At 68.7% G+C, this 27,380-nt stretch overlaps 7 protein-coding genes across 11 annotated transcripts in view; 3 read left to right on the top strand and 4 right to left on the bottom strand.

The window, feature by feature from the left end:
* The window catches only part of LOC103822716 (uncharacterized), an 8,324-nt gene extending 6,096 nt beyond the window's left edge, over window positions 1-2,228 (top strand). The window contains exons 7-11 of the mRNA XM_050982742.1: window positions 89-163; window positions 836-925; window positions 1,315-1,680; window positions 2,004-2,108; window positions 2,193-2,228. Of these exons, the coding sequence (XP_050838699.1) occupies window positions 89-163; window positions 836-925; window positions 1,315-1,680; window positions 2,004-2,108; window positions 2,193-2,228 (672 nt within the window). The remainder of the gene's footprint in view (window positions 1-88; window positions 164-835; window positions 926-1,314; window positions 1,681-2,003; window positions 2,109-2,192) is intronic.
* Window positions 2,229-2,390: 162 nt separating this feature from the next.
* On the bottom strand, window positions 2,391-8,010 carry USP39 (ubiquitin specific peptidase 39). The gene is made up of 12 exons (XM_050983109.1): window positions 7,662-8,010; window positions 7,496-7,565; window positions 7,324-7,418; window positions 6,771-6,907; window positions 5,980-6,132; window positions 5,236-5,461; window positions 4,973-5,050; window positions 4,835-4,902; window positions 3,735-4,066; window positions 2,914-3,049; window positions 2,749-2,835; window positions 2,391-2,638 (listed from the first exon to the last, which is right to left on the bottom strand). The coding sequence occupies exons 1-12, from the start codon at window positions 7,993-7,995 to the stop codon at window positions 2,591-2,593; spliced, it is 1,764 nt and encodes a 587-aa protein (XP_050839066.1). The 5' UTR covers window positions 7,996-8,010; the 3' UTR covers window positions 2,391-2,590.
* Window positions 8,011-8,091: 81 nt separating this feature from the next.
* C22H2orf68 (chromosome 22 C2orf68 homolog) lies at window positions 8,092-9,586 on the top strand. 2 transcript variants are annotated; one of them, XM_050983124.1, is made up of 4 exons: window positions 8,092-8,306; window positions 8,404-8,594; window positions 8,785-8,924; window positions 9,381-9,586. In XM_050983124.1, the coding sequence occupies exons 1-4, from the start codon at window positions 8,194-8,196 to the stop codon at window positions 9,501-9,503; spliced, it is 567 nt and encodes a 188-aa protein (XP_050839081.1). In that variant the 5' UTR covers window positions 8,092-8,193; the 3' UTR covers window positions 9,504-9,586. The 2 variants fall into 2 exon arrangements, with proteins under 2 accessions (XP_050839081.1, XP_050839082.1); XM_050983125.1 differs by having other exon boundaries at window positions 8,102-8,306; window positions 8,404-8,522.
* Window positions 9,587-10,127: 541 nt separating this feature from the next.
* On the bottom strand, window positions 10,128-12,484 carry LOC115484403 (vesicle-associated membrane protein 5-like). The gene is made up of 3 exons (XM_050983127.1): window positions 12,271-12,484; window positions 11,566-11,697; window positions 10,128-10,892 (listed from the first exon to the last, which is right to left on the bottom strand). The coding sequence occupies exons 1-3, from the start codon at window positions 12,271-12,273 to the stop codon at window positions 10,668-10,670; spliced, it is 360 nt and encodes a 119-aa protein (XP_050839084.1). The 5' UTR covers window positions 12,274-12,484; the 3' UTR covers window positions 10,128-10,667.
* Window positions 12,485-13,103: 619 nt separating this feature from the next.
* VAMP8 (vesicle associated membrane protein 8) lies at window positions 13,104-14,601 on the bottom strand. The gene is made up of 3 exons (XM_050983129.1): window positions 14,476-14,601; window positions 13,793-13,972; window positions 13,104-13,309 (listed from the first exon to the last, which is right to left on the bottom strand). The coding sequence occupies exons 1-3, from the start codon at window positions 14,476-14,478 to the stop codon at window positions 13,166-13,168; spliced, it is 327 nt and encodes a 108-aa protein (XP_050839086.1). The 5' UTR covers window positions 14,479-14,601; the 3' UTR covers window positions 13,104-13,165.
* Window positions 14,602-15,058: 457 nt separating this feature from the next.
* Window positions 15,059-22,040, top strand: GGCX (gamma-glutamyl carboxylase). Of its 4 annotated transcripts, none has more exons than XM_050983105.1 (13): window positions 15,059-15,164; window positions 15,764-15,893; window positions 16,207-16,372; window positions 16,708-16,786; window positions 16,863-16,969; window positions 17,394-17,557; window positions 17,814-18,073; window positions 18,337-18,468; window positions 19,038-19,189; window positions 19,448-19,617; window positions 19,875-20,005; window positions 20,126-20,273; window positions 20,690-22,040. In XM_050983105.1, exons 2-13 carry the CDS (start codon window positions 15,863-15,865, stop codon window positions 21,475-21,477), a joined length of 2,328 nt encoding a protein of 775 aa, XP_050839062.1. In that variant the 5' UTR covers window positions 15,059-15,164; window positions 15,764-15,862; the 3' UTR covers window positions 21,478-22,040. The 4 variants fall into 4 exon arrangements, with proteins under 4 accessions (XP_050839062.1, XP_050839061.1, XP_050839063.1 ...); XM_050983106.1 differs by lacking the exon at window positions 15,059-15,164 and having other exon boundaries at window positions 15,194-15,893; window positions 20,690-20,879; window positions 20,947-21,138; XM_050983104.1 differs by lacking the exon at window positions 15,059-15,164 and having other exon boundaries at window positions 15,190-15,893.
* On the bottom strand, window positions 21,469-26,456 carry MAT2A (methionine adenosyltransferase 2A). The gene is made up of 9 exons (XM_050983120.1): window positions 26,259-26,456; window positions 24,760-24,837; window positions 24,560-24,682; window positions 24,369-24,481; window positions 24,147-24,290; window positions 23,851-24,069; window positions 23,426-23,608; window positions 23,207-23,340; window positions 21,469-22,854 (listed from the first exon to the last, which is right to left on the bottom strand). The coding sequence occupies exons 1-9, from the start codon at window positions 26,347-26,349 to the stop codon at window positions 22,752-22,754; spliced, it is 1,188 nt and encodes a 395-aa protein (XP_050839077.1). The 5' UTR covers window positions 26,350-26,456; the 3' UTR covers window positions 21,469-22,751.
* Between the last annotated feature and the right edge of the window lie 924 nt (window positions 26,457-27,380).

Raw genomic sequence — 27,380 nt, 5'->3', positions numbered from 1 at the left:
GCCTCTGTGGCATTCCCCAGTGTCCCAGACTCCCCTGTCCCCCTGTCCCTGTGTCCCCATGTCCCCCTGTCCTCTCCTGCAGGACGCCTGTGCCCTGTGCCAGCAGCTCATTGACCTCCTCCGCCAAATCTCCAACCAATCGTCCGTGGAGGTGCCACAGGGGGTGGGGACAGGTGCCACTGGGGGTGTCACCATGGGGGCCACAGGCACAGGTGCCACTGGGTGTCACGGTGGGTGCCAGCAAGTGCCACTGGACACAGGGAGGTGCCACTGGGAGTGCCACTGTGGCTGATGACGTGGTGGCTGCCACTGAGGGTGCCATGGTCACAGAGGCCACCATTCGTGTCACTGCGGGCACTGGGACGGCGGGTGAAGCGGTGGCAGGTGTCACTGGGTGTCACGGTGGTGAGGTGACAGGGAGGGTGCCATCGTGTGTGCCATGGGCACAGGCACCACCCATGGGCACCAGTGGTGACAGGTATGGGGTGGTGATGGTGGTGAGTGCGGCAGTGGTGGCTGTCACTGCGGGTGTCACTGTGTCACTGTGGGTGTCCCTGTCCCTGTCGGTGCCCTGGCGCAGGGGGTGCTAGGTCAGCTGGTGGGGTTGGTGTGCCCTCATCTCCCTTTTGTGGAGTCCCTGTGCAAGGACCAGGCTGAGTGGATTGTCCATCACCTCCTCTGTGAAATCCAGCGCCTCGTGAGTGGCACTGGGGCACACGGAGGGGCTTTGGGGACGCTGTGGCCCCCAGGGACACGTGGGGACAGGGGCACAGTGTGGCACCAAGGGCCACCCGGGGGGCTGGGGGACAGCTGGGTCATGCTCTGTGCCCCGCAGGAGCCCAAGAAGGTCTGTGCCATGCTGCAGCTCTGTCCTGGGGAGCCCGGGGCTGTGCCCGTCCTTGAGGGGCTCGGTGCCCACCTGCAGGTATGGGGACACGGGGACAGCAGGGCTGGGTGGCAGGGGGCCACCCAGAGTCCCCAGCACCAGCTGCAGTGTCCCCTCTCCCCTGCAGTGTCCCCTGTCCCCCTGCAGTGTCCCCTCTCCCCTGCACTGTCCCTGTCCCACTGCAGTGTCCCCTGTCCCCTGCAGTGTCCCTCTCCCTGCAGTGTCCCCTGTCCCCTGCAGTGTCCCCTCTCCCCTGCAGTGTCCCCTCTCCCCTGCACTGTCCCCTCTCCCCTGCAGTGTCCCCTGTCCCCTGCAGTGTCCCCTCTCCCCTGCAGTGTCCCCTATCCCCTGCACTGTCCCCTGTCCCTTGCAGTGTCCCCTATCCCCTGCACTGTCCCCTGTCCCCTGCAGTGTCCCCTCTCCCGCAGGGCTCCGGGCTGTCCCCGCGGGCGCTGCCGCTGCCGCTGCCGCTGTGCTGGCTGTGCCGCTCGCTGGTGGCGCGGGCCGAGGCCGCTGTCCCCGTGGGCTCGGTGGCGGCGGCGGTGGCCGGGCTGTGCCGGGCGCTGCCGCTGCCGGTGGCCGGGGCCTGCCAGTGCCTGGCCGAGCGTTACGCGGCGCTGGCGCTCGAGGGGCTGCTGGGCCGGCTGGGGCCGCGCCTGCTCTGCCGCCTGCTGCTGGCCTGCCGCAGCGGGGACAGCGGGGACAGCGGGGACAGCCAGCACGTGGGGACGCTGCCACCGCCCCGGGTGCTGGAGGCCATCGTGGTGCGGCTGGCCGAGTGTGTCAGGGAGGAGGTGAGGGGGGACACGCGGGGGACAGCGGGGGGGATGGTCCCCAGGAGGTGACAGGGCACCGCAGGGTGACACAGCACTGAGGGGACACGTCCGGGAGTGTCACAGCCCCGAGGACACGCCCCTGAGTGTCAGGTCCTTGGGGACACATCCCGGGCTGTCACAGTCCTGCCACCCCTGGGGACACAGTGAGGTCCCCAGCCAGTGCCACCCTCCCTCCAGAGGACAGTGCCAGAGTCCACAAGCACACCCTGGGGAGGGGGCTGGAGGGGTCCTGGGGGTGCCCCCACCCCTGGGGAGCCCCTCATGGCTGTGTCACCCCCCAGGACCCCAAAGGTGTCCCTGTCCCTGCGCTGTCCCTGTCCCTGGGCCCCTGTGCCCTGGGCCCCATCTTCTGGTGCTCGGGGCTGGAGGCTGCACGGCGCTGCCAGGTGAGTGGGGACATGGGGGACAGGGGGGACACGGGGGGGCTGCCACCCCCCTACAGCCCCGACTGACCCCCGGGCCCCCTGCAGGCCCTGCAGCACTGCCAGGAGCACGTCTGGCTCTAGGGGGGCACCAGGACCCCCCAGCTTTGCCCAATAAAGCTTGGATGCAGCTCTGCCTCAGCGTCTGGGGGTTTGGGGCTGGGGGCTCACGGGGTGCTGGGGGTGCCACGGGAAGCAGCAGAAACCACAAACCCCCCCAACCCCAAAGAAGAGAAGAGGTGAAAATGAGTTACAAAAATAGTGGGTGGCATTTATTGGGATGGACACATCTCCGGGGGGCTGGGGGTGTCCCCAGGTGGCACTGGGTGTCCCTGTGAGTCTCTGGGTGGCCATGGGGAGCTGGGGTGCTCCTAAGGGGGTCTCAGGGCACCCCTGAGGGGGGCTGGGGGTGTCCCCAAGGGGGTTTCTGGGTGTCCCCAAGGCTCTCAGGCGCCTTGTTGGTTCGTCTCGTCCTCCTCGCGACGCTTCCAGATCTGCAGGAGAGCAGGAGAGGGTTGGGGGTGTCAGGGGACATTGAGGGGGTCTCAGGGGACATGGAGGGGGTGTCAGGGGCCGTTCTGGGGGTACCCCCTGCCCCCCTCACCTGGATGTAGGCCTCGGACAGGGTGATCATCTGGGGCAGGATGTCGGTCACCTGCAGGTCCTGCAGCTCATACCACTTCCCTGTGCCCTGCCAGGACCCGGGAGGGGACGGGGTGACTCAGGGGGTCCCCGTGGCCCCGGGAGCCCCCGGGGAGGGGGCACTCACGTGGTGCAGGACGTGGATGCGGTAGGAGCCCTCCGAGGGCTTCCCGTCGTGCACGATGTTGGCGATCAGGTCGTAGGTGGTGTGGGAGTGCGCGGCCTGCACCTCCTCCGACAGGTACTCCCGCAGGTCCACGTTCCTGGGCACCCCAGCACCCTCAGACACCTCCCCTGGCACCTCAGCACCCTCAGACACCTCCCCGGGCACCCCAGCACCCTCAGACACCTCCCCGGGCACCCCAGCACCCTCAGACACCTCCCCTGGCACCTCAGCACCCTCAGACACCTCCCCGGGCACCCCCAGCACCCTCAGACACCCCCCCGGGCACCCCCAGCACCCTCAGACACCTCCCCGGGCACCCCCAGCACCCTCAGACACCTCCCCGGCACCCCCAGCACCCTCAGACACCTCCCCGGGCACCCCAGGCACCCCCAGACACCTCCCCGGGCTGGGCCTCCCGTCCCTCCTGCACTGCTGCAGCCCCCCCAGACGCCCACCACTCCCCCTCCCTGACACCTCCAGGTGCCCCGAAATGCCCCCCGGGGGCCTTCAAACCCCTTTTTGATGCCTGAAAGCCACTCCAAGGCCACCTGGGTGCCTACAAAGCCCCCCCAGACACCCACATACCCCCCTAGACACCTTCAAATCCCTGGACACTTCTACTCCCCTGGCCCAGGTGCTTCCAAAGTTCCTCTGGATGTTTCCAGCACTTCACAGACATTTACAACCCCCTCCCGATGCTTTCAACCCACCCCAGTCTCCTCTCAGACACGTTTAACCCTCCCCAGGAGCCCCCCGCCCGGAGCCCCCTCCCCAGGGCTCACGTGATGGGGAAGTTGACGATGGTGGGGTTCTTCTCCACGAAGAAGTTGTTCTTGGTGAAGCGCTTGATGCAGAAGATGAGGTAGGGCGGCAGGCGCGTCAGCTGGAAGCGCTTCAGGAAGTTCTCCTTGTAGGTCTTGTACTCCTTCTCGGTGCTGCCGTTGAACTTGGCCAGGATGCTGAACAGGGGCACCTGGGGGATGATCAGCTGCTCCTTCTCGTCCTTGTAGAGCGGCGCCGTGGGCAGGTCCAGGGTCAGGTACAGGAAGGTGGACTCCACCATGCGCTCCTGGTACTCGCTGTTCTGCAGCAGCTGCGCCTTCTCCTCGGCGGGCTGGGGGCACCGGGGGCACCCGGGGGGCACACGTCAGCACCGGGGGGCACCCGGGGGGCACACACCAGCCCCTGGGGGCACCCGGGGGGCACACACCAGCCCCGGGGGACACACACCAGCCCCGGGGGGCACACCAGCCCCGGGGGGCACACACCAGCCCCGGGGGGCACACACCAGCCCCGGGGGGCACACACCAGCCCCGGGGGGCACACACCAGCCCCGGGGGGCACACACCAGCCCCGGGGGCACACACCAGCCCCGGGGGGCACACACCAGCCCGGGGGGCACACGTCAGCCCCCTGGACCCCACATCCCCACTGGACACATAGGCCCCACTGCATCCATCACCCCCCTGGACCCTCCGACCACCCCTATGACCTTTTCCACCCCCACCGGACCCCAACATCCCTTTGTTGTACCCAAAGACCCCCCACCATACCCCAACGACCCCCCCCCATCTCTCATTTAACCCCATCACACTCCTCATTTGTCCCAAAGCCCCTGTCAGAACTCCACCACTCCCAAACCAGCCCCCACCACCCCCCATCTGACCCTGACACCCCTTTTTCTGACCCTGCCATTCCCACTGCACCCCAACTCCTCCCACACTGCACCCCACTGGCACTGGCACCCCCCACTGCACCCCAACACCCAGCCTTGCCCACCATGCCCTGGCACCCCCCACTGCACCCCAACACCCAGCCTTGCCCACCATGCCCTGGCACCCCCCACTGCACCCCAACACGTCCCAATTCCCCCCAGTCCCACCAGGTCAGGGTGTGGCAGCTTCTTGGTGAAGATGCGCATGGAGCCCTGGAACACGTCGGTGACGATGGCTGGGGGACAAGGGGGGCTAAGTGGGGCACAGCAGCCCCCGAGGCCCCCCCAGAACCTCCCTGCACTCACTCTTCTTCTTCCTCTTGGTGCCGCCCAGCGCCGCGTGCAGCGCGTTCAGGAACCAGGACAGGAACTCCACCCCATCCCCTGCGACAGCAGAGCTGGAGCTGAGCCTGGGCTGCTCTGCCCCTGAATCCAGAGCCCCCAGACCCAGCTTCTCCTCTCAAACTGTCCCCCAGACCCAGCCCTGCACCCCGAATCCAAGGCCCCCAGGCCCAGCCCTTCCCCTCAAACCCAGCAGTGCCCCCAGCCCTGCTCCCCCAAAAGCCCACCCTGCTTGGTGATCTGGAAGTTCTTCTTGCTGCAGAGCACCACGGCCTGCAGCATCTCGTGGGGGGACACGTGTGCCTTGAAGTTCCGGGGGTTCCAGAGCTTCCTCATCAGCTCCCCGAAGCGCTGCACCAGCAGGAACATGATGTCCCCGGGCGGGCGCTGGATGCGCCGGTAGTTCTCCTCCTCCAGGAAGTAATTCCTCAGGGGGGGCACGTTGGACAGGGCCTGGGGACACAGCAGGGAGGGTCAGCCCCGGGACCCCCATGGGGGGGATCTGGGGGGCTTTGGGGCAGACCCTGCACTGCCAGGGGTGAGGGATCCCAGAATAGACAGAACAGGAAAGGATCCCGAGGTGGGTTTGATCCCTGTGGCCCCACAGAGGGGCCTGGGCAGGGTTATGGGGGGGCTTTCACCCTAAAAGGCCAGCTGCACCCCCCCAGTGTAATGCCTGTAGAGGAGAGGGTGGGATTCACCCTCAGGACCCCCAGAGTGGGATTTCAGGAGGATTTCAGAGAAGATTCAGCCCAAAATGAAGGCAGCATCCCCCCTGTGCATAGGCTGTGGGAAAAGAGCTGGGACTCACCCCGAGAGCCCCAGAGCAGGATTTTGGGAGGGTTTCAGCCCAGCCTGAACAGCCTCACAGTGCACAGCCCACCAGAGGAAAGGTGTGACTGCTCCCTGTGAGACCCACAGCGATGTTTTGGGGGCTTCACCCCAAAAGGAAGCCTTGACACCGGAGTCACCTGGAGCACAGCGTTGGCGTAGTCGTTGGCCTTGATGTTGTTGAGCCCCACGATGCCAGGCAGGTACGTGGTGCCATCGTAGGCCCGGGACAGCTTGGCCTGCTTGTCCAGGTGGGCGATGTGCTGGGCCGTGAAGGTGGGCTTCAGCACGTACTGCGGGGGAGAGAGCCCTCAGAGAGGGGACCCCAACCCCTCAGAGCTGGGGGTGAGCCCCCCAAACCCCTCAGAGCTGGGGCAGATCCCCCCAAACCCCTCAGAGCTGGGGGTGAGCCCCCCAAACCCCTCAGAGCTGGGGGTGAGCTCCCTAAACCCCTCAGAATTGGGGCAGATCCCCCCAAACCCCTCAGAATTGGGGCAGATCCCCCCCAACCCCTCAGAATTGGGGCAGATCCCCCCAACCCCTCAGCTCTGGGCAGATCCCCCCCCAACCCCTCAGAATTGGGGCAGATCCCCCCAAACCCCTCAGAATTGGGGCAGATCCCCCCCAAACCCCTCAGAATTGGGGCAGATCCCCCCCAAACCCCTCAGAATTGGGGCAGATCCCCCTGTGCCCCTCAGCTCGGGCGCAGATCCCCCAAGCCCCTCAGCTCGGGGGCAGACCCCCCAAGCCCCTCAGCTCGGGGGCAGACCCCCCAAGCCCCTCAGCTCGGGGGCAGACCCCCCAAGCCCCTCAGCTCGGGGGCAGATCCCCCCCGTGCCCCTCAGCTCGGGGGCAGACCCCCCAAGCCCCTCAGCTCGGGGCAGACCCCCCAAGCCCCTCAGCTCGGGGGCAGACCCCCCAAGCCCCTCACCGTGATGTCCTCGAGGGAGGAGTCGATGATCTCGTAGTTGTCGGGCAGGCAGTAGAACTTGAGCGTGTGCAGGTTGAGGAACACGTGGTGGCTCAGCTGCACGCTGTGGATGTAGGCGTGGGACTTCAGCCCGCGGCCTGCGGGGACAGGGCACCGGGGATGGCACCGGGCACTGCACCGGGGATGGCACCGGGCACTGCACCGGGCACGAGGCAGGGGCACAGAAAGGATCCCCCTGGCACAGAACGGGGGGCTGTGCCTGCTGCAGGCTCCCCGAGCTGCCCCAGCAGCCACCCTGCCCCTGGCTGTCCCCATGGTGTCCCTCTCCAGGTGTCCCCTTTGTACCCCTGGACAGCAGCCTGTCCCCGGCTGTCCCACATCACTCCTGGCTGTTCCCACCGTGTCCCCCATCACTCCTGGCCATCCCCTGGCTGTCCCCTGGCTGTCCCACATCACTGCTGGCTGTTCCCACCATGTCCCCCATCACTCCTGGCTGTCCCCCGGCTGTCCCCTGGCTGTCCCCATGCCCAGCAGCCCCAGAGGGGGGTCTCACCCTGGAAGTACTTCCCGCAGACGAGGCAGGCGTAGACGTTGATGTGGGACAGGGAGATGGAGCAGAGCTTCTCAAAGTCGAAGTCCAGGACGCTCCTGGGGGGGAGAGCGGTGTCACGGGGCTGGGGGCAGCAGGGGACCCCCGGGGCACCCCAAAGCACCCGGGCACCCACTTGTTGATGGTGTCCAGGTAGGGGCAGTGCCGGCTGCGCTGGTCCTCGGGGTCGAAGCGCCCATAACGCACTGGGGAGGGCGGCAGGGTGTGAGAAGGGGGCACAGGACCCCCCAGCCCCGTGTCCCCTCAGCCCCCCGGTCCCACCCGCTCCTCCCGGCACTCACCGGCGGGCTCGGGCTCAGGGTCGGAGTCTCCATCCGGCTCCCGCTCTCTCTTCACCCGCACGGGCGCGGCGGGGCCGGCAGTACCGGAGCCCCCGCAGACGCTGCTGCCGGTGCCGGTGCCCGGTTCCCGCTTGACGCGCGCGAGATCCACCGGCAGCGCCTCCGTCGCCTCCCGCCGCGCGCGCTCCCGCTCCGCGTCCCGCCGGCCTCGTGTGCGCTCTCCATCGGCGTCACGGCGGCTGCGGGAGGAGGCGCGGGCGGCGGCGGCGGCGGAGGCCCCGCGGGGCTCCCGGGGCTCCCGGGGGTCGCGGTCCCGCCGCCCGCGGCTCGACATGGCGGAGGCGCGGGTGCTGTGCGCATGCGCGGCGCGGGGTCAAACCGTCTGCGTTACCCCGCGCATGCGCGGCCGCCGCTCCGGGAAGACGCGCTAGCGCGCCTGCGCGCTGCGGCGCCCCCTGGCGGCGGCGCGCCGGGCCCGCGGGGCTCTTAAAGGCGCCGCGCCCCGGTACCGACCCCCGCCGCCGGTACCGGGATGGAGGCGGCGGCGGCCACAGCGGCGGCCCCGGGCTGGCGCTGCCGGCCGGGGGGACGGCTGGACATGAGCCACGGCTTCGTGCGGCACATCCGCCGCAACCAGCTCGCCAGGTACCGACACCGGCCCGCTCTCCCCTCCCCGGGGCCCGCGTCCCCGGTGCCCCGGGTCCCTCTCACCCGCTAACCTCGCTGTCCCGCCGGCGCGCAGGGACGCGTACGACCGCGCGGTGCGGCAGGCGCGGGGCCGAGCGCGGACGCGGCTGACACCGGGCCCGGCGCGGCCCCGGCGGCCCGACCAGCAGGTGTACCGGCCGCACCGGGGCGGCGGTGAGCGGGGACCGGGGGGACACCGGGGGGACCGGGGGGACCAGCAGGTGTACCGGCCGCACCGGGGCGGCGGTGAGCGGGGACCGGGGGGACACCGGGGGGGACACCGGGGGAGCGGGGGCGGCTGCGGAACGGGGCCGGGAGTGCGGGGGCTCGTGAGGGGCCGGGGCTGGGGGAGCCCGGGGACACCGGGGGTGGGGGGCACGGGGAGCGGGGGCGGGGATGGCCCCGGTGGCCCCGCTGAGCAGGGCCGGTGCCGCAGGCGGGCACGGCGGCGATGCCAGCGCCGGTTCCCCCCCCGAGAGCCGCGGGGCCCCCCCGGAACCGGCCCGCGGGCCGCGGCTCTTCTGCCTCGAGTACGAGGGGGACGACGGGCGGGTCACGGCCGTGATCGTGCACCAGGTGCGGGACCGGGCACCGGCCGGGGCTGCCGTGGGGGTCCCACGGGACCGGGGACATCGGGGGGGGAGGTCCGTGGGGCAGTGGGGGTGTCCATGGGGGCAGTGGGGGTGCCATGGGGCAGTGGGGTGCCATGGGGGTCCATGGGGCAGTGGGGGTGCCATGGGGGGGTTCTGTGGGGCAGTGGGGGTGCCATGGGGCAGTGTGGGGTGCCATGGGGGGTCCGTGGAGCAGTGGGGGTGCCATGGGGCAGTGGGGGTGCCATGGGGGGTCCGTGGGGCAGTGGGGGTGCCATGGGGGTGCCATGGGGCAGTGGGGGTGCCATGGGCAGTGGGGGTGCCATGGGGGTCCGTGGGGCAGTGGGGGTGCCATGGGGGGGTTCTGTGGGGTCACCCCGGGGCACGGAGCCGCGGCTGGCTCCTTGACCTGGTGACTCGGGTGACACGGTGGCACTGGCAGGGGGACAGCGCCGAGGAGGTGACCCGGCGGGTGTGTGCCCGCAGCCCCCTGGAGCCCCCCCTGCGCAGGGCCCTGTGCCAGCGCGTGCAGGACGAGCTCAGCAAGCGCCGGGGCACCGGGTGACACTGGTGTCACAGCCCAGACACTGCCACCCCCCGGGACCGCTGCTGTCCCCCCCCCCGGTGTCAATAAAGGTGCTGCGAGGCTCCGGTGTCCTTCACTGCTCGGGGAAACTGAGGCACGGGGTGGGGGGAAGTGACACAGCTCCTGGCTCCCCAGGGGTCACATTGCCACCTGTCCCCTCCAGCAGCCCAGGTGGGGTGGCCCCGTGCAGTGACACTGGCTGCCAGGGCCCTCCCAGGTGCCACCATGTCCCCTCCCGGAGCGCCCACCCCCTCCTCAGGTGCCACTGTGTCCCCAGGGTCCCCTCTGCGTCCCCTCCTGCCCCCGGCCCAGGTTGGTGGCACCTGGGGCCAAGGCCAGGTGTGCCCAGGGTGTCCCCAGGGCGGGTCCCGTGAGTTGTGGGGCGTCCCCAGGGTGGCTCGTGGGGTTTATTTGTTATTTCAGGGCCTTTTGTTGTTGTGGGGTCACCCTGGAGCTCACCCCACTGCTCTGTTCTTGGGGGGTCTTCCAAAGAGCTCTTGGAATTTATCTGTTGTAGGTCATCCCAAAACAGATCCTGGTGTTTATTGTAGGGTCATCCCAAAACAGATCCTGGTGTTTATTTATTGTAGGGTCATCCCAAACCAGATCCTGGTGTTTATTGTAGGGTCATCCCAAAACAGATCCTGGTGTTTATTTATTGTAGGGTCATCCCAAAACAGATCCTGGTGTTTATTGCAGGGTCTCCCCAAGGTCCATCCTGCTGGTTTGTTATTTTGGGGTATCTCCATGTCAGATTATGGATTCTTAGTTCTTGTAGGGTCACCCCAAAGCAGCCCCTGGTGTTTATTTATTGCAGGGTCCCCCCAGAGCAGCCCCTGGTGTTTCTCTGTTGTGGGGTCCCCCCGAGTCCATCCTGCTGGCTGGGATTGCTGCTCTCCCCACAGAGCTCCCGTGCTTGCTGTGGTGTTTGCCTCCAGTGGGGCTGGCTGGGTTTTCGCTGTCGGGTCTCTTCAGAGCAGATTTTGCAGTTTATGGGTTGTGGGGTCTCCTGGAGGATGTCCCACTGGTTTGTCAGTGTCGTTGCAGGGTGACAGTGTTGGCTGTGGTCATTGCAGGTGTCCCCAAAAGCCCTGGTGTTTATTTGTCATTTATCTGCTCCTCCTGGTCCCTCGGGCTCTGTCCTCACAGGGTCCCCGCAGTGCTGGGCGGGTGCTTGGTCCCCCCCTGCGGGGTGGGGACAGTGCTGGTGACAGTCCCGGGAGACGACCGTGCCAGGGCCAGCGCCAGTGCCAGCCCCAGGATGAAGAGGAGGAGAAGGCCGAGGCCGAGTGCCACCAGCTGCCACCGCCGGTGTCGCCTGCGCTGGCGCCGTGTCACCGTGCGCGTGGTGCGGGTGAAGGCCTCGCTCTGGGGGACAGACAGGGACAGGGGACAGTGCCACGGGCTGCACAGGGGCTGGGGGGACAGACAGGGACAGGGGACAGCGCCACGGGCTGCACAGGGGCTGGGGGGACAGACAGGGACAGGGGACAGTGCCACGGGCTGCACAGGGGCTGGGGGGACAGACAGGGGACAGTGCCACGGGCTGCACAGGGGCTGGGGGGACAGACAGGGACAGGGGACAGTGCCACGGGCTGCACAGGGGCTGGGGGGACAGACAGGGGACAGTGCCACGGGCTGCACAGGGGCTGGGGGGACAGACAGGCACAGACAGACACCCCCCAGCCCTTCTGCAACCTCAGAGCCTCTCCTCCTCAAGCTGGATGTCCCCACAGTGTCCCCAGCCCTGGCTGTCCCCACAGTGTCCCCCAGGACTCTAGGTCACCCCAGGGCTCTATGTCCCAATAATTTGTCCCTCCTGGGGCTCTCTGTGTCCCCCACAGGGCTCGGTGTCCCTGGACTGTCACCCCAGGCTGGCTGTCCTTTACACCTCCTCAGTGTCCCCTGGGCTCTGTGTCCCCAGGTCTGCATGTCACCATAGGGCCCTGCTCCCCCTCCCTGCGGTCCCTGTGTCCCCAGTGTCCCACCGTGTGTCCCCGCAGTGCCACCCCCCGTGTCCCGGGCTGTCCCCGTGTCCCACCGCCTGTCGCAGGTCCTGGGCCCGGCTCTGCAGCTGCTCCAGGTGTCCCTCCCGCTCCAGCGCCTTCGCCACGTTCTGTCGCATCAGCTCCGCCACCTCCTCGGCCTCGCGCTGGCACCGCTCCAGCCCCGCCTGGGGACACGGGGGACAGTGTGGGGACACCGTGGGGACAGGGGGGGAGCACCGGGGATGTGGGTGCTGCGGCCAAGGGGACGCGGGGACACGGGGACAGGCAGGGACACCGAGGGCATGGCACCGTGAGAAACGGGGACTGGGGAACGTGGGGACACCAAACCACGGGGACAGGCCCTGCGGGGACCGGGGACAGCGGGGACCACCCTGGGGACAAAGCCTGACCGTGGGGACACGGGCAGCGCAGGGACAGTGGCACCGCGAGGGGGGCAGGCTCGGAGCTCGGGGACAGGAAACCGTGGGGACACGGGCACGGGGCCACCGGAGGATGGGGACCGGGAGGGACACGGGCACGCACGGGGACACCGGGACACGCGGGGACACTCAGGGACACGGAAGGTCCCGCGCGGGCCACCTCCCACCGCCCCGGGGACCGCGTCCCTCCCTTGGGCAGGGAGAGCCCGGCGGCGGCCCGGGACAGGCACCGGCACCGGGGGATCCCGAGCCCGGCGGCTCCCGTGGCTCCGAGCAAAAGCGAAAGCGAAAGCGGTGCCGGCGGCGGCCGGGACTCACCATGGTCCCGGTACCGCTGGCCGGGGTCGGGCTCGGGCTCGGTGCCGGTACCGGTGCGCCCGTTCCTGTACCCGTCCCGCCTCGGGCCCCAGCGGCCGCCCCCGCCGGGAGGGACCGGGACCGCCCCCCCGCCCCCCTCGAGTGGCCACCGTCCGGGACAGCCCGGCCGCACCCCCGGACGGGGCTCCCCGGGACCCCCACTCCCCCTCCCCGTGTCCCCATGTCCCCGCAGCCCCCCTGTCCCCAGGACCCTCGGACACGTGTCCTTGGCACTGCCCTGTCCCCAGGAAAGGGCCCCACAGCCCCACTCGTGTCGGTGTCCCCAGGTCCCCGCAGATATGGGCCCACACCAGGACCCCCTGTCCGAGTCCCTGGGGACCCCCATGTCCCTGTCCCCGCCCCTCCCCGTCTTCCCCCCCCACCCCCAGCCTCTGAGGGTGGCAGTGCCACCACAGTGTCCTTTGTCCCTCGGTGCCTGGCACGGCCCCCGGCGCCCTGGCACGGCCCCCACCCCCCCCACGCACCCCCTCGTGCCAGTGTCCCCACACGTGTTCCCCTCGTGACCCCACGTGAATGTCCCCATGTCCATCTCACCATCTGTGTCCCCCACCACGTCCCCATGTGTCCCCCCATGTCCCCCTGTGTCCCCCCATGACCCCATACCCATCTCACTATCTGTGTCCCCCCATGTCCCCATGTGTCCCCCCATGTCCCCCCATGTCCCGTGTCCCCCCATGTCCCCATACCCATCTCACTATCTGTGCCCCTCCCCCCTGTGTCCCCCTGTGTCCCCCCCGTGTCCCCCACCCCACACACACACACACAAGTCCCGCTGGCTCTTCCCCTGTCTGTATTTGGGCCCTGGGGTGGCCGTGTCCCCGTGGGGACAGTGGCTCTAGGTGGGGATGGTGCCGGTGGCCAGGAGGATGATGAGGATGAGGATGATGACGCCCACGAGGCCGAGGATGATGAGCAGCTTCACGTTCTTCCACCAGTAGCGCCGGGCCATCTTCTGCGACGTGGTGCGGAAGTGCTCGGACTGCAGGGACAGTGCTCAGGGACCTGGGGACAGCCCCACACCCTGGGGACAGCCCTGACACCCCGGGGACAGCTCCGACACCCTGGGGACAGCCCTGACACCCCAGGGACAGCCCTGACACCCCGGGGACAGCCCTGACACCCCAGGGACAGCCCTGACACCCCGGGGACAGCCCTGACACCCCAGGGACAGCCCTGACACCCCGGGGACAGCCCCACACCCCGGGGACAGCACTGACACCCCGGGGACAGCCCTGACACCCTGGAGAACCCAAATGCCATGCAAGGGACACCCTTAGCCCATGGGAACACCTCTGTCACCTGTGCACCTCAACTGCCACCCCAGGGACACTGGCTGAGGTCCTGAGGACAGCCCTGCCCACCCTGGGGACAACCTGCCCACCCTGGGGACAACCTGCCCACCCTGGTGACCCCGTGCCCCCTCACGCCCCCCGTGCCCCCTCAGGCCCCCCGTGCCCCTCACCGTGGCCTCCAGGTCCTGGCTCTTGCTGTGCAGCTGCTCCAGGTTCTCTCCCCGGGCCAGGATCCTCTCCAGGTTCTGGCTCATGATGCTGGTGACCCCCTGCACCTCCTGCTGCAGCGCCCGCACGCGCCCCGAGCCCCCCGCGCCGTCTGCCACGGGGGACGCCCCCGGGACCCCCTCCTGTGACACGGGGCAGGGCTCAGGGGGCACCCCGGGACCCCGCCTGTACCTTGGACCCCCCCGCGGCACCCCATAAACACCCCACGGCTCCCTACGACACCCCATCTATGCCCGGGGCACCCCAGCACCCTTCAAACACCCCAGCCCCCCAAAGGATCCCACCAAGCCCCCCACGGGCACCCCAGCATCCCGTGGGCCCCCCATATTCGCCCCCCGAGCGCTCCCCACAGACACCCTACAGGTACCCCAAAGGTGCCCCCACGGCACCCACAGGGCACCCCAGAAACCCCAAAGAGACCCCCGAGCACCCCAGAGGCGCCCCCACCCCTTACGGACACCCCCTTGCACCCCCCGGACACCCGGGACCACCCTCGGCTGTTCCGCCACGCACACCCCGGAGCCCCCACACATCCCGGTACCCCCGCACCCCACCCGGTGCCCCTCCCGCACCCCCCTCCGGTGCCCCCCGCGCCCCCCGTTGCCCCCCGGTGCCCCGGCCCCACCATGGTCCGTCCGGCCCCGCTCGGCTCCGCTCCCGCGGCGGCTCCGGACCCGCCCCGCCCGCCCGGGGCTTCCGGGAGCGGCGGCAGCGCCGGGGGGGGCGGGCCCGGGGCGGGCCGGGGGCGCGGCGGGGTCAGGGCGGGGTCAGGGCGGGCCGGGGGTCCCGGGGGTTTGGGGCAGGCCCGGGGGTCCCGGTTCGGGTCCCGGTTCGGGTCCCGGTACGGAGGTCCCGGGGGTCCCGGGGGTGGGGCTTAACGGGAGAGAACGGGCGGGGCTTAACGGGGTGTGGTCATATTGCCCCGCCCTCCTCTCCGCTGATTGGCTGCCGCGGCCGTCACGTGCGGCGCGCGGTGGCGGAGCGGGGCCGCGGCGATGGCGGCGGCGGCGGCGGGTGCGGAGCGGGGCGGGGCGGGGCGGGGGGCGCGGGACCCCCGGGGACCCCCGGGACCCCCGAGCCCTGACCCGTGACCCCCGGCAGGCCCGGCGCGGCGGCGGCGGCCGGAGCGGGGGGAGGCGGCGGAGCCCCCCCCGAGCCCCAGCGCGTCCCCCAAGTCCCCCGGTACCGGGCCCGGGCTGGCGCGGCGGCTGCTGGGGTTCGAGCTGCGGGACCTGACGCGATGGCACCGCTTCGTGCGGCTGCTGCACCGGCCGCAGGACCCCGCCGCGCTCGGCGCTTTCCGTGCAGCCTTCGGTCAGCGGGGACGGGGCACCGGGGGTTTTCCGGGGGAACCGGGGCTGGGACGGACCGGGAGGGACCGGGAGGGACCGGGAGGGCCGGAGGTGCTTTGGAGGCACAGGGATACCGGGGGCTGGGGGGACCGAGGGGCTCTGAGGGGCACCGGGAGAGGGGGACCGCGCACGTGGGGACACCGGGGAAACATCGGGGGGACACCGGGGGACGGAGCGAGGAGGGGCTCGGGGAGACCGGGGGGCTGGGAGGGCTCGGGAGGGATGGGGGAGCTCCGGAGGGCTCCGCGGTGACTCGGGGGGCTCAGGGAGGCTGGGGCTGCGGGGGCTCGGGGAGTCCGGGGTCACCGGGACCTTGGGGGGGCTCGGGGGCCTGGGGACAGGGGCCGGGATCCGGGGGTCCCCCATCCCCGGAGACCACGGCGGTGTCCGGCCGTGACACGTCAGCACCGGAGCGAAGGTCCGGCGATGGCCCGGGCGGGCGGAGCGGTCAGTGCCCGGCCGGGCAGCGGCCGCTGTCCGAGTGCCCGCTGACCGCTGCCCCCCGTGCCCCCCGTGCCCCCCGTGCCCCCAGGGCTGCTGATGGCCCTGGACGTGCCGCAGGAGCGGGGGCTGGGCAACCTGGACCAGCGGTACCTGGACGGGCTGGAGGTGTGCCGCTTCCCCCTGCTGCCCTTCCTGGCGCCGCTGCCCCTGGACTGGATGTACCTGCTCTACACCGTCATGTTCCTGGGTACGGGGCACGGGGTGGCACTGGGGCAGGGGTGGGCATGGCACTGGGGTGGGAATGGGGATGGTACTGGGGCAAGGGTGGGCATGGCACTGGGGCAGGGATGGGGGTGGCACTGGGGTGGGAATGGGGATGGTACTGGGACAGGAATAGGGGTGACATGGGGTCAGGAATGGGGGTGGCACTGGGGCAGGAACCACAGCAGGGGCTGGCATTGGGCTAGGAATGGGCACTGGGACTGGCAGGGGAGCAGAGGGAGGCTGGGGACGGGCAGCAGGAGGGGACAGGGGACACACGGGGGGCGCTGTGCCCGCAGGAGCGCTGGGCATCATGCTGGGTTGCTGCTACCGGCTGAGCTGCGTGGCGTTCCTGTGCCCCTACTGGTACCTGCTGCTGCTGGACAAAACCTCCTGGAACAACCACTCCTACCTCTACGGGCTGCTGGGCTTCCAGCTGGCACTGCTGGGCGCTGACCGCTACGGGTGGGCACCGGGGGGCTGCGGGCACCCCCGGGCACGGGGAGCCTCTGGGGACACGGGGGATCCTGGGCTGTGGGACTCTGCCAGGCAGCAGGAGCAGCAGGGTGGTGACATGGGGTTCCCGTGGGGTGGCAGAGGTTGTGGGGTCCCCTGTGGCCTGGGGTGGCACCGGCCATGGTGTCCCCATGGTGCTGTGTCCCCAGGGGACATCCCTGTGCCGCTCTGGACCCACCTGTGGGACAGGTCCTGCTGCCAGGCCTGGCTCTCTGTCCCCAGTGTGTCCCCAGGGCTGTGGCAGTGGTGACACACTGGGGACAGTGTCCCTCCATGTCCCCCAGCTCCGTGGACGGGCTCTTCCGGCCCCAGAAGCGGAATGCCCACGTGCCTCTGTGGAACTACACCCTGCTGCGTGCCCAGGTGGGTGTCCCTGCCCCGGGACCGCCCCCGGGACCCCCCGGGACCCCCCCGGGACCCCCTGACCCTGCCCCCCCAGGTGTTCATCGTGTACTTCATCGCGGGGCTGAAGAAGCTGGACGCCGACTGGGTCGGGGGCTTCTCCATGGGGACCCTGGCCCGGCACTGGCTCTTTGCACCCTTCAGGTCAGGGCAGGGCAGGGCAGGGCAGGCAGGGCAGGGGGGCGAGGGGTGAGGATGAGGAGGGTGAAGGGGGTCGATGAGGGTGCAGCGGAATTGAGGGGTCCAAGGTGAGGATGGGGAGGGGGCACAGTGAGGAGGGTGAGGATGAAGGTGGGGCTGGGATGGGATGGGATTGGGATTGGGATGGGAAGGGTTATGGGGTTGGAGGATGAGGTTAAGGAGGTTTGATGATGATGATGGGGAAGGGAGGGGTCTGCTGGGCTGGGTTAGGGTGGGGATGGGATGAGGAGGGGTCCAGGGATGGGATAGGATGGGATGACTCGGGGGGTCCAGGGGATGGGATGGGGTTGAGGAGGAGGAGGAGGGGCAGGGCGAGGCTGAGGGCGGCGCTGGGGCGGGCCGATGCCGAGGAAGGCTCCGTGGCCAGGCTGGTGCTGTCGGAGGAGCTGACCAGCCGGCTGGTGGTGCACGGGGGGGGGCTGGTGCTCGACCTCTCCGCCGGCTTCCTGCTCTTCTTCGACGCCACGCGGCCCCTGGCCCTCGTCTTCGTCACCTACTTCCACTGCATGAACTCCCAGCTCTTCAGCATCGGTGAGGGGGGAAGAGGCACCCCCAGACCCCCCCAGTGTGCCCAGGGCACCCCAGAGCATCTCCAACCTGGACATGGCACCCCTGGGCACCCCCAACCACGCTGATCTCCCCCCTCCACAGCCCCCAACCCCCCCAGTCCTGACCAGGGGTGCCCAGACACCCCAAACACCCTGGCCCTGTGCAGGGACCCCCCAGTCCCAGACGGGGCACCCCCAGCCCCGGGTGCAGAGGGGGTCCCTAAGAGTCCTCCCCCCAGGCATGTTCTCCTACACCATGCTGGCCACCAACGGGCTCTTCTGCCGGCCCGAGTGGCCCCGGGGGCTCGTGGCCCGCTGCCCCCCCCGGCTGCAGGCCTGGCTGCCCAGCACAAAGCCCCCCCAGCCCAGCCCCGACTGCCACTACGGGGGCCGGAGGGGCCGGGGGGGCCTTCGGCCTCGCCAGCACTTGGCCGCAGCCTTCACCATCCTCTACGTGCTGGAGCAGCTCTTCCTGCCCTACTCGCACTTCATCACCCAGGTGGGCACGGGGAGGGACTGGGGAGATGCTCTGGGGACACCTGAGGAGGGCGAGGAGGAGTTTGAGATGCTTTGGGGACACCTGAGGAGGGCGAGGAGGAGTTTGGGAGGCACAGCAGGGGACTGGGGGACGTGGAGGGCATTTGGGGGGCAGTTTGGGGGATGGGGGGGCATTTGGGGTGGTAAAAGGGGAATGGGGGTAGGTTTGGGGTCCCTGTCGCCTCCCTGTCCCCTGTGCTCTGTGACCCCCCCACGTCTCCCCAGGGCTACAACAACTGGACCAACGGGCTCTACGGCTACTCGTGGGACATGATGGTGCACTCCCGCTTCCACCAGCACGTCAAGATCACCTACAGGGACGGGCTCACCGGGGAGGTGGGCTACCTCAAACCAGGGGTGAGTGGCCCCCAAAGCACCCAAACACGGGGACCTCCTCCGTGGGCCTCAGTTTCCCCTATCCCTCATTTCCTGTTTCCCTGTGCCTCAGCGTCCCCACACCCCTGCCCCTCAGTTTCCCTGTCCCTCACTGCCTCAATTTCCCCGTGGCGCTACCCAGTGCCCCAGTGTCCCCTGTCCCTCAGTGCCCCCATCCCTCAGTGTCCCCATGCCCCGGTGTCCCCGTGCCCCAGTGTCCCCATCCCTCAGTGTCCCCATGCCCCGGTGTCCCCGTGCTCGGGTGTCCCCGTGCTCCGGTGTCCCGGTGTCCCCATGCCCCGGTGTCCCCATCCCTCAGTGTCCCCGTGTCCCCGTCCCTCAGTGTCCCCATGCCCCGGTGTCCCCGTGTCCTGGTGTCCCCATGTCCCTCAGTGTCCCCGTGCCCCACTGTCCCTCAGTGCCCCCATCCTTCGGTGTCCCCGTGCCCCGGTGTCCCCGTGCCCCGGTGTCCCCATGTCCCTCACTGTCCCCGTGCCCCACTGTCCCCGTGTCCCGGTGTCCCCGTGTCCCTCAGTGTCCCCGTGCCGCAGGCGTTCACGCAGAGCCGGCGCTGGCGGGACCACGCTGACATGCTGAAGCAGTACTCGGCCTGCCTGAGCCGGCTCCTGCCGCGCTACAACGTCAGCCAGCCCCAGATCTACTTCGACGTCTGGGTGTCCATCAACGAGCGCTTCCAGCAGAGGTGGCACGCTCGGGGGACAGGGGACACGGGGACATGGGGGCCCCGCCGGTGGGGCTGGGCTGGGCGCTGTGCGTGCTGCTGCTGCTCCTTCCAGCTGGCATGAGGGAGGGGGAGGGCACAGGGACATGTGGGGGTGCCACAAGGGGGTGGCTTGTCCCCACAGCTGGTCCCCCGTGCTATGAGCAGTCACTTCCAGCAGTGGTTTGGGGGCACACGAGGGATTTGGGGGCACTGGGGTCTCAAGCCCTTGTCCCTCAGGCTTGTGGACCCCCGTGTGGACCTGGTGCGTGCCCCCTGGTCCCCGTGGACCCCCACGCCGTGGCTGCTGCCCCTGCTCGTGGATCTGTCGCCGTGGCGCCAGCGGCTGCAGGAGCTGGAGGCGCAGCTGGACGGACACACGGACACCGTGTTCATCGCAGACTTCCCGGGTACAGCCCGGGGGTCCTGGGGGGGTACAGGGGTCACGGGGCATGGAGGGGTCAGTGGGGACACAGGGGTTCAGGGGCTGGGTACAGGGCGTGGGGGAATCCTGAGGTTGAGGGGGGTTGGGGTACAGGGGGTCCCTGCAGTCACAGTGGGAGGGTGGAGTAGAGGACACGGGGGGTCCCTGAGGGCTTGGAGGGATGTGGGGGCACAGGGGGTCCCGGGGGTTTGGGGTGGGGGTACAGAGCCAGCTGTGTTCCAGGCCTGCACCTGGAGAACTTCGTGAGCGAGGACCTGGGGAACACGAGCCTGAGGGTGCTGCGGGGGCAGGTGCTGGTGGAGCTGGTGGAGCAGCAGCAGAACCACTCCCTGCAGGAGGGTCAGGGGATGCAGGTGAGGCTGGGGGCAGCAGCAGAACCACTCCCTGCAGGAGGGTCAGGGGATGCAGGTGAGGCTGGGGGTGCCCCCGGGGGGTTTGGGGGTTCCCGGGGTGCTGATGCCCTGTTCCCCCAGCTGCCGGCGGGGCAGTACCACAAGGTGCACACGGTGTCCCCCGAGCCCTCGTGCTACATGTACCTGTACGTGAACACCACGGCGCTGGAGCTGGAGCAGAACCTGACGCGGCTGCAGGAGCTGCGGGAGCGCGTGCGCAATGGCACCGGTGAGACCGGGGCGCCCAGACACCCCTGGCACCTCACAATCCTTGAGGCCTTGCTTCCTGGGACCCCGAAATCCCCATCACCTCACGCCCTGGGTAGCACTGGGGCACCCCAAAAGCTCCATCAGCGCAGCCCCTGGTGAGCAGTGGGCTGAGGGGACCACGGAAGACCCCAGACACTGTCACTGGGGTGGGGGGACAGCAGGGACCCCAAATTGCAGTCACCTCATTCTCTGGTGAGCAATGGCATGGGAGGATGACAGGGACAGCCAGGCCCTGTCACTCGGCTGGGGAGATCACGGCACCATCCCCAGTTCCCATCACCAGACCGGGGGGATCACGGGGACCTCCAGAATCCCTGGCGCCGAGCAGGGGGGATCACCGGCACCCCACAAGCCCCCCACGCCTCTGCCCCCCAGAGCAGGCCCCGCTGCCCCCCGAGCTGCGGCCCCTGCTGGGGGAGCCCCTGCCCGCGGGGGCCCCCCTGGACCCGCTGGTGTCGCTGTTCCTGCGGCGGGAGCAGCGCCAGCAGCGCAAGGAGCGCCAGGCCGGCCTGGCCCAGCGCCTGCGCCGCTTCCTCCGCAGGAAGTTCTTCCTCTTCCGCCGCAGGTCAGTCCCGCTCCCCCTGTCCCCTCGTGTCCCCTCGTCCCCCTGGTGCCCACGGCTGTCCCCGCAGTGCCCTGATGACGCTGATCGCCCTGCGGAACCTGGCGCTGGGCCGCCCGGCCCCCGAGCGCCTGGCACAGGAGGTGGCCTTTGCCAGCTGGCGCGGGGAGGAGGAGGAGGCTCGGCCCGAGACCGACGGGGGGGCCCCCAGGGGTCCCGAGCTCTGAACATCCCAAATAAATGCAGTTTTGTAAGCCAGAAATCCTCCTGTGCCTCAGTTTCCCCCGGTGCCCTAGATTCTCCCCATAACCATCCTCCCTTCCCCTCCATCCCTCAGCTCCCCAGCCACATTCCCATCCTGGCTCCTCCATCCCATCTCCCCCACACCCCAGTTCCCCCAAATCTTTCCCCCATAGCCATTGCCCCAGGGCTCATTGCTGCCTTGTACTCCACTTCCCCCACACCTTTTCTCCCTCTCTCCTCCCCCATCCCCTTTCCCTTACGCCCTAATTTCTCCTCCATCTGCAGTGCCTCAGTTCCCAAAATCCCTCAGCTGCCCCTGCAGCCGTGTCCCCCACACACTCGAGGTGGCTCTGTCTAACCCATCGCTTTTATTGAGATTCTTTTCTTTTTGAGTTCATTTTTGGATTCAGTGGATCAAAACATTCGGACGAAACCTCCCGAAAATAGTAAAACCAAGAAGAAAAAAAATATATATCCTCAAGGGCAGGAGAAAGCCCCCCCTGCCCCCCCCCAAGGCACTCTGGGGGCCGGAGCCCGGGCGGGCAGTAAACAAGCCGGCTTCTCTGTACCACACCGGCCACCAGCGCCACGCCCGGGCACCCCTGGCGCTCCAACAAACCCAATCCCGCCCCGTTTCACCCCAAATCGCGGGGGGCTGGGGGGAGGGCGGGGGGAGGGGAAGGGGGGGCTTTCAGGGATCAGGAGCTGCCGGCTGAGCGCGGGGACTTCTCTGTACTCACGCCCCCGCCTCGGCGCACAATAAATACACCAAACCTTCAAGTATCAAGCGCCAAATGCCCCCCCTTTCCCCCCAAATCCGGACAAAGTTGGGGGGTGGAGGGGTTGTGCAGTTGGGGAGTTGCTTCAGCTTTTGGATTAAAACCACAAAAAAAAAAGAAAAATAAAAGAATGTAAAATGTTTTCCTCTGGTACCGAACCCTCAGGGGGGGTTGGGGGTCGGTTTTAGCGTGTCCCCCCTGAAATGTGCATTTTTGGAACAAAAAGAGGTTAAAAATGAGGGTTAAGAACCAAACCCAGCACCAGCGAGGTCCCAGGGGGGTGGGGAGGTGGAATGGGAAGTGTCTTCCCCACCAGCAGGACTGGGGGAGCCAAAATGAGTATCCTCCCAGTGGAATGGGGACTGTGGGGGGACACACGGGGAGCCAGAACGGGGGGTTTGTGTGTCCCCCCCTGCAGCAGGATGGGGGGGACAGCAGGAGCCAAAATGGGGGGTCCCCCTGATGTAGTGGAATTTGGAGAAAAAGAGGAGTGATAAAATGGGGTATCCCCCGACAGCAGGACTGCTGGGACCCAAAACGGAGTGGCCCTTGCCAAGAGGGACTGTCGGGGCACGGGGAGGGTGAGAGAGGGCACTTGGGCCTTTTTCCCCATCTCACAGCTCGGAGTGAAGAGAGATTTGTTAAAAACCATCCAGAGGGAACTGGGGGGGCACGAGGGGGGGCTCCAGGAGAGGCACGTGGTCCCCACACAACCAAAACGATGGTGAGAGACAATGGGGGGGCCGGGGAGCCTGGGGGGGGCAGGGAGCTCTTTCCCCCAGAGCCCACGGGCTTCTCTGTAACCTACGCCCGCGGGAGTGGGGGGAAAAGCCCTAACAATGCTCTTTTCTCCTCAGTATTTTAGCTTTTTGGGCACTTCCCAAGGGAAACTGTCCCTACCAAAGTGGCCATAGGCTGCGGTCCTCTGATAGAGGGGCTTCTTCAGATCCAGATCCCTGGAATACACAATTCCCGACTCAGTGAGGCGGCCCCGGGCTCCTGCCTTCGCCCCTTCCTTCCCTGCCTGGCCGGGGGTTCCGCAGCGGCGCCTCCGCCCCCTCCCCGCCCCGCGGGGCGGTTGGAGCTTCCCCGGCCGCGCCCCCGGAGCACCGGGCAGCTCCCGCGGGAGCCGGGGAAGCTCCAAGCGCTCGGCTCCGGCGGATACTCACCCTGTCCGCGCCCCGAGCGCGCCTTCTCCGTCCGGCCGAGCGGCTCCGCGCCGGGTCCAGGCGCCAGGCGGTCCCCGGGCTGCTCCGGGAGGGACCCCCGCCCGCCCCGCCCCCCGGCACAGCCACCCGCGCCCGTTACCTGACGATGACCCCGGGGCGCAGGTCGAAGTTCTTCTTGACGATCTCCAGCAGCTCACGCTCGCTCTTCTGCGAGGTGCCGTAGTGGAAGATGGAGATGGACAAGGGGTGCGAGACCCCGATGGCGTACGACACCTGCGGGGGGAACGGGGCTGCGGGTGAGGCCGGACCCCAAGAACCTGAGGGGGCCCGGTGCCCACCTGGACCCAGCTGCACCCACCTGGACCAGAACCCTGCGGCACAGCCCGGCCTTCACCAGGGACTTGGCCACCCAGCGCGCGGCGTAGGCGGCCGAGCGATCCACCTTGGTGTAGTCCTTGCCCGAGAAGGCGCCGCCGCCGTGCGCGCCCCAGCCCCCGTACGTGTCCACGATGATCTTGCGGCCGGTGAGCCCCGCGTCACCCTGGTGGGGACAGCAGCATCACAACCCTGTCCACGCTGTCACCAGTGCCATCGCTACCAAGCTGTGACCGCTGCCATGTTACCACTGCCATTCTCACCGCCACCCAACCATTGGAACTGCCACCACTGTGCACCAGAAGCGTCACCATCACCACATCAGCGCTGCCACCAGGTTGTCACCATCCCTCAACACTGCACCACCATGCCCTCACACTGTCACCACCACAGTGCCCCGGGCTGCACCTGGGGCCCGCCGATGACGAAGCGGCCGCTGGGCTGCAGGTGGTAAATGGTGTCATCGTCCAAGTACTTGGGGGGCACCACGGCCTTGATGACCTTCTCCTTGAGAGCGTCACGCATCTCATCCAGGCACACGTCCTCGTCGTGCTGCACCGAGATCACGATGGTGTGCACTCGGATGGGGATCACAGCCCCGCGGTCCTGCATGTACTGCACCGTCACCTGCGGGGGACACCCGTCAGAGGCCAGCCAGGGGACACGGGGCTCCCGAGGGCTCTGTGGGGCCACCGGTTCCTCACCTGCGTCTTGGAGTCGGGGCGCAGCCAGGGCAGGGCTCCGCTGCGGCGCAGCTCGGCCAGCTTGGCGTTGAGCTTGTGTGCCAGGACGATGGTGAGGGGCATGCACTCCTCCGTCTCGTCCGTGGCGTAGCCAAACATCAGCCCCTAAGGCACAGGGACAAGGGGGTCACACCACGCCCAGCCCCGGTCACACCACAGGGACCCCACGGCCCCGGGGCTCACCTGGTCACCAGCACCGATGTCCTCCTCGCTGCGGTCCAGGTGCACGCCCTGGGCGATGTCCGGGGACTGCTGCTCCAGGGCCACCAGCACATTGCACGTCTTGTAGTCAAAACCTGGGGGGACAAAGGTTGCTCTGGTGAGCCAGGTGGCACCCTGTGCTGTCACTGAGGCGGTGGCAGCCCGGGACACACCTTTGGAGGAGTCGTCGTAGCCGATGTGCCGGATGGTGTCCCGGACCACCTTCTGGTAGTCCACGTTGGCCCGGGAGGTGATCTCCCCCGCCAGCAGGATCATCCCGGTTTTGGCGACTGTCTCTGTGGGGACAAGGGTGACGTCAGCACAGTGTCACCACCACGTCACCCACCGGCTGTCCGCTGGTGTCCTTACTCACCACAGGCCACCTTGGCATCAGGGTCCTGCTTGAGGTGGGCATCCAGGACAGCATCACTGATCTGGTCACAGATTTTATCTGGGGACACGGAGAGCAGGACGCGTCACGGTGGCGTGGCACAGCCCAAGCGAGCACAGCCCTTCCTTCCGGAGCCTCCAGCACAGGGATCAGAGCCCCATAATCCAGGAGCCCCCCAGGGTGCACCCAGCCCTCGCCTTGTCCCCAGTCTGGAATTCCAAGCATGTCCCAGTTAAGCTCCAGCTCCAACTAAGGCTGAGCCCTGTGGCACCACTGAGGGGATAAGACCCGTGTGCCAGCTTCCCAAATCCACAGCACGCCAGCTCCCAGCAGCTCTGCCTCCAGCCAAAGCTGCTCCCGCTGTCACACCCCACCAGACACCAGCTCCCTTCTGCTCCTGGGGTGTTTTGTGTGGGTGGAGGGTGTCCCAAGGGCCACCCGTGTTCCCAGGACTGCGGGTGTCCTTGGCAGCGACCTTCCGGGCAGGATCTGGGCGAGGACGAGGCAGCGCCCAGCTGGGTGAAGGGAGGAGGATCCCCCGGATGCTTTTTGGTGGGAAAGAGGGAGGAATCGGATCTCCCAGCCTCCTCCCTCAGGCAGTGTGGGGAGATGCCCCAGAGCAGGGAGAGGTTGTGCCATCGGGTTGGGGGTGCTCAAGCCAGAAGGAGCAGAGCTGTGGGGCCCGAGTGGGATCCGGAGCGGATGGGAACTCGGGAGCTGCTGAGCATGCTCTGGGTGCCGGACTGGCCGGAGCTGAGATGGTTGGTTCAGGGGTACTGGGTGTGCCCAGGCAGCGGGCACTGGGCGTTGGCAGCCGCCTCTGCAGATTAACGGTCGTGTGCCCCAAAACGGCGAGGGGAAAGACCGGGAGAGACCGGCAACGGTTGGTACCAGCTTGAGGGGCTCCAACCCCCGCCCCGCTGCGGCGGGAGGGCACATCCGGGGAGACCCACAGGACTTCATCCCCGGCCGGGGCACATCGGCGGCACGGTCGGAGGGCGCGGGGTGGGCTGAGGGCGACACTCCGGCCCTCCGGGGAGGGGGGGGGGGCGGTGTGTGTGTGCCGGGGTCACCGGGCCTGTCATACCGCCGGCATCCACGCGGGGACGGAGCCCACGGCGAGGGTCCCGTGGGGTGCGGGGGCACCGGGAGCTGCTTAGTCACGGCTGAGTCACGGCGGCACCGGTTCCCCCCCCGCTCCCGCCCCACCGTCACCCCCGTGTCCCGCCCCACGCGGGCCGCACGTGCGCGCCGGGCCCGCAATGCGGCGAGCGCGCGCCCGCCTCACACTGCGCGCGCGCCCGACCGCGTCACCGCCCGCCCCTTCCCCCCTCCCCACCACCCTCATTCCCCTCCATCCTTATCCTCACTTCCTTCACCTTCATCTTCATCCTCACCATCCTCCTCCTTTTCCTCTCCCCCTCCCGCCCCCGGCTGCGCCTGCGCGATGGCCGCCCCGCCCAGCCCCGCTCGGCCCGCACCTGGGTGCCCCTCGCCCACGGATTCGGAGGTGAAGAGGAAGGTGCCCTCGTCGATGAACACCTCGTGGAAACCGTTCAGTTGCCCGTTCATGGCGGCGCGATGGGCGGCGACAGGCGGAAGGGGAGAGCGGGAAAGGACTGGAGCAGCAAAGTCCACGGGGGCGGCGATAGACTGAACGCGGCCCCTACTGCACCGCCTCTAGTTATAGCCTCCTCGCCCCGCCCCGCTGCTGCTCTAGCCAATGGCGAACATCATACGAGCGACGGGGGCGAGAGGCCAGAACCACTGCAGTCGAGCAGGGGGAGAGTGTTACGTAACGCGGAGTTTGGGCTCAATCTCCGGGGTAGCCCGTAGCGCCTCACTGCCAGCTGGGCACTTACCGGAGTTAAACAGTCGGCCAGGCCGTCTCCTCTGCCCCGCACGGCGCAATGTTGCGGTCGTATACCGATGCCCCCGCCGTACTCCCCCGTGGTGTCCGCATGGTGCCTCCCGCGCGCCCCGGCAGCTTGATGCGCACGGCGGCGTACGCATGCGCCCGGAGACGGCACGGAGGGCGCATGCGCAGTGCTCGGCCCGCGGGCAGCGAGGACGGCTCCGCCCCCCCGCCGCCATCTTGCGCAGACCGGCGTCGCCATTGTGCGACCTCGGGCCCGCCGGTACCGACCCCGGCCCGGCCCGGCCCCGCCCTGGCCCCTGCCCCATGTCACAACCGGTCCCGCGGCTACCCCAGGCAGGCGCTGCGGTCCGGCGGGACGGACCTGAGCCCGGGCACGATCCTGACGGTGCCCTCGGCCGTCAGGGCCACTTGACGCCTGATGCAACCAGCGCGCGGTGTTGCCAGTGCAGGAGCAGGCCCCGCTGCGGCTCCCACCGACTCCGGGCCCGGCTCGGAGCACCCCCGTTCCCAGCTGCTACATCCGGGGCTCGGCGGGAGCTTGGGCAGGACCCATGTGACCAGGACAGAGGGACGCCCAGGACTGACGGAGCCTGGCAGTCACAGACAGACTGACATACAGACAGACAGACGGCCCGGAGGGATGGAGATGATGGCCCCACACAGCCAGACCTGTCTGACAAACACGCACACTCCCATTTGCTGCCCGCAGGCACCCCCGGCCCGG

Source organism: Serinus canaria, chromosome 22 (genome assembly GCF_022539315.1).
Source record: "Serinus canaria isolate serCan28SL12 chromosome 22, serCan2020, whole genome shotgun sequence".
NCBI classification, from domain to species: domain Eukaryota; kingdom Metazoa; phylum Chordata; class Aves; order Passeriformes; family Fringillidae; genus Serinus; species Serinus canaria.
The sequence above is the reverse complement of the archived record's forward strand: the minus strand, read 5'-3'. Positions and strand labels throughout refer to the sequence as shown.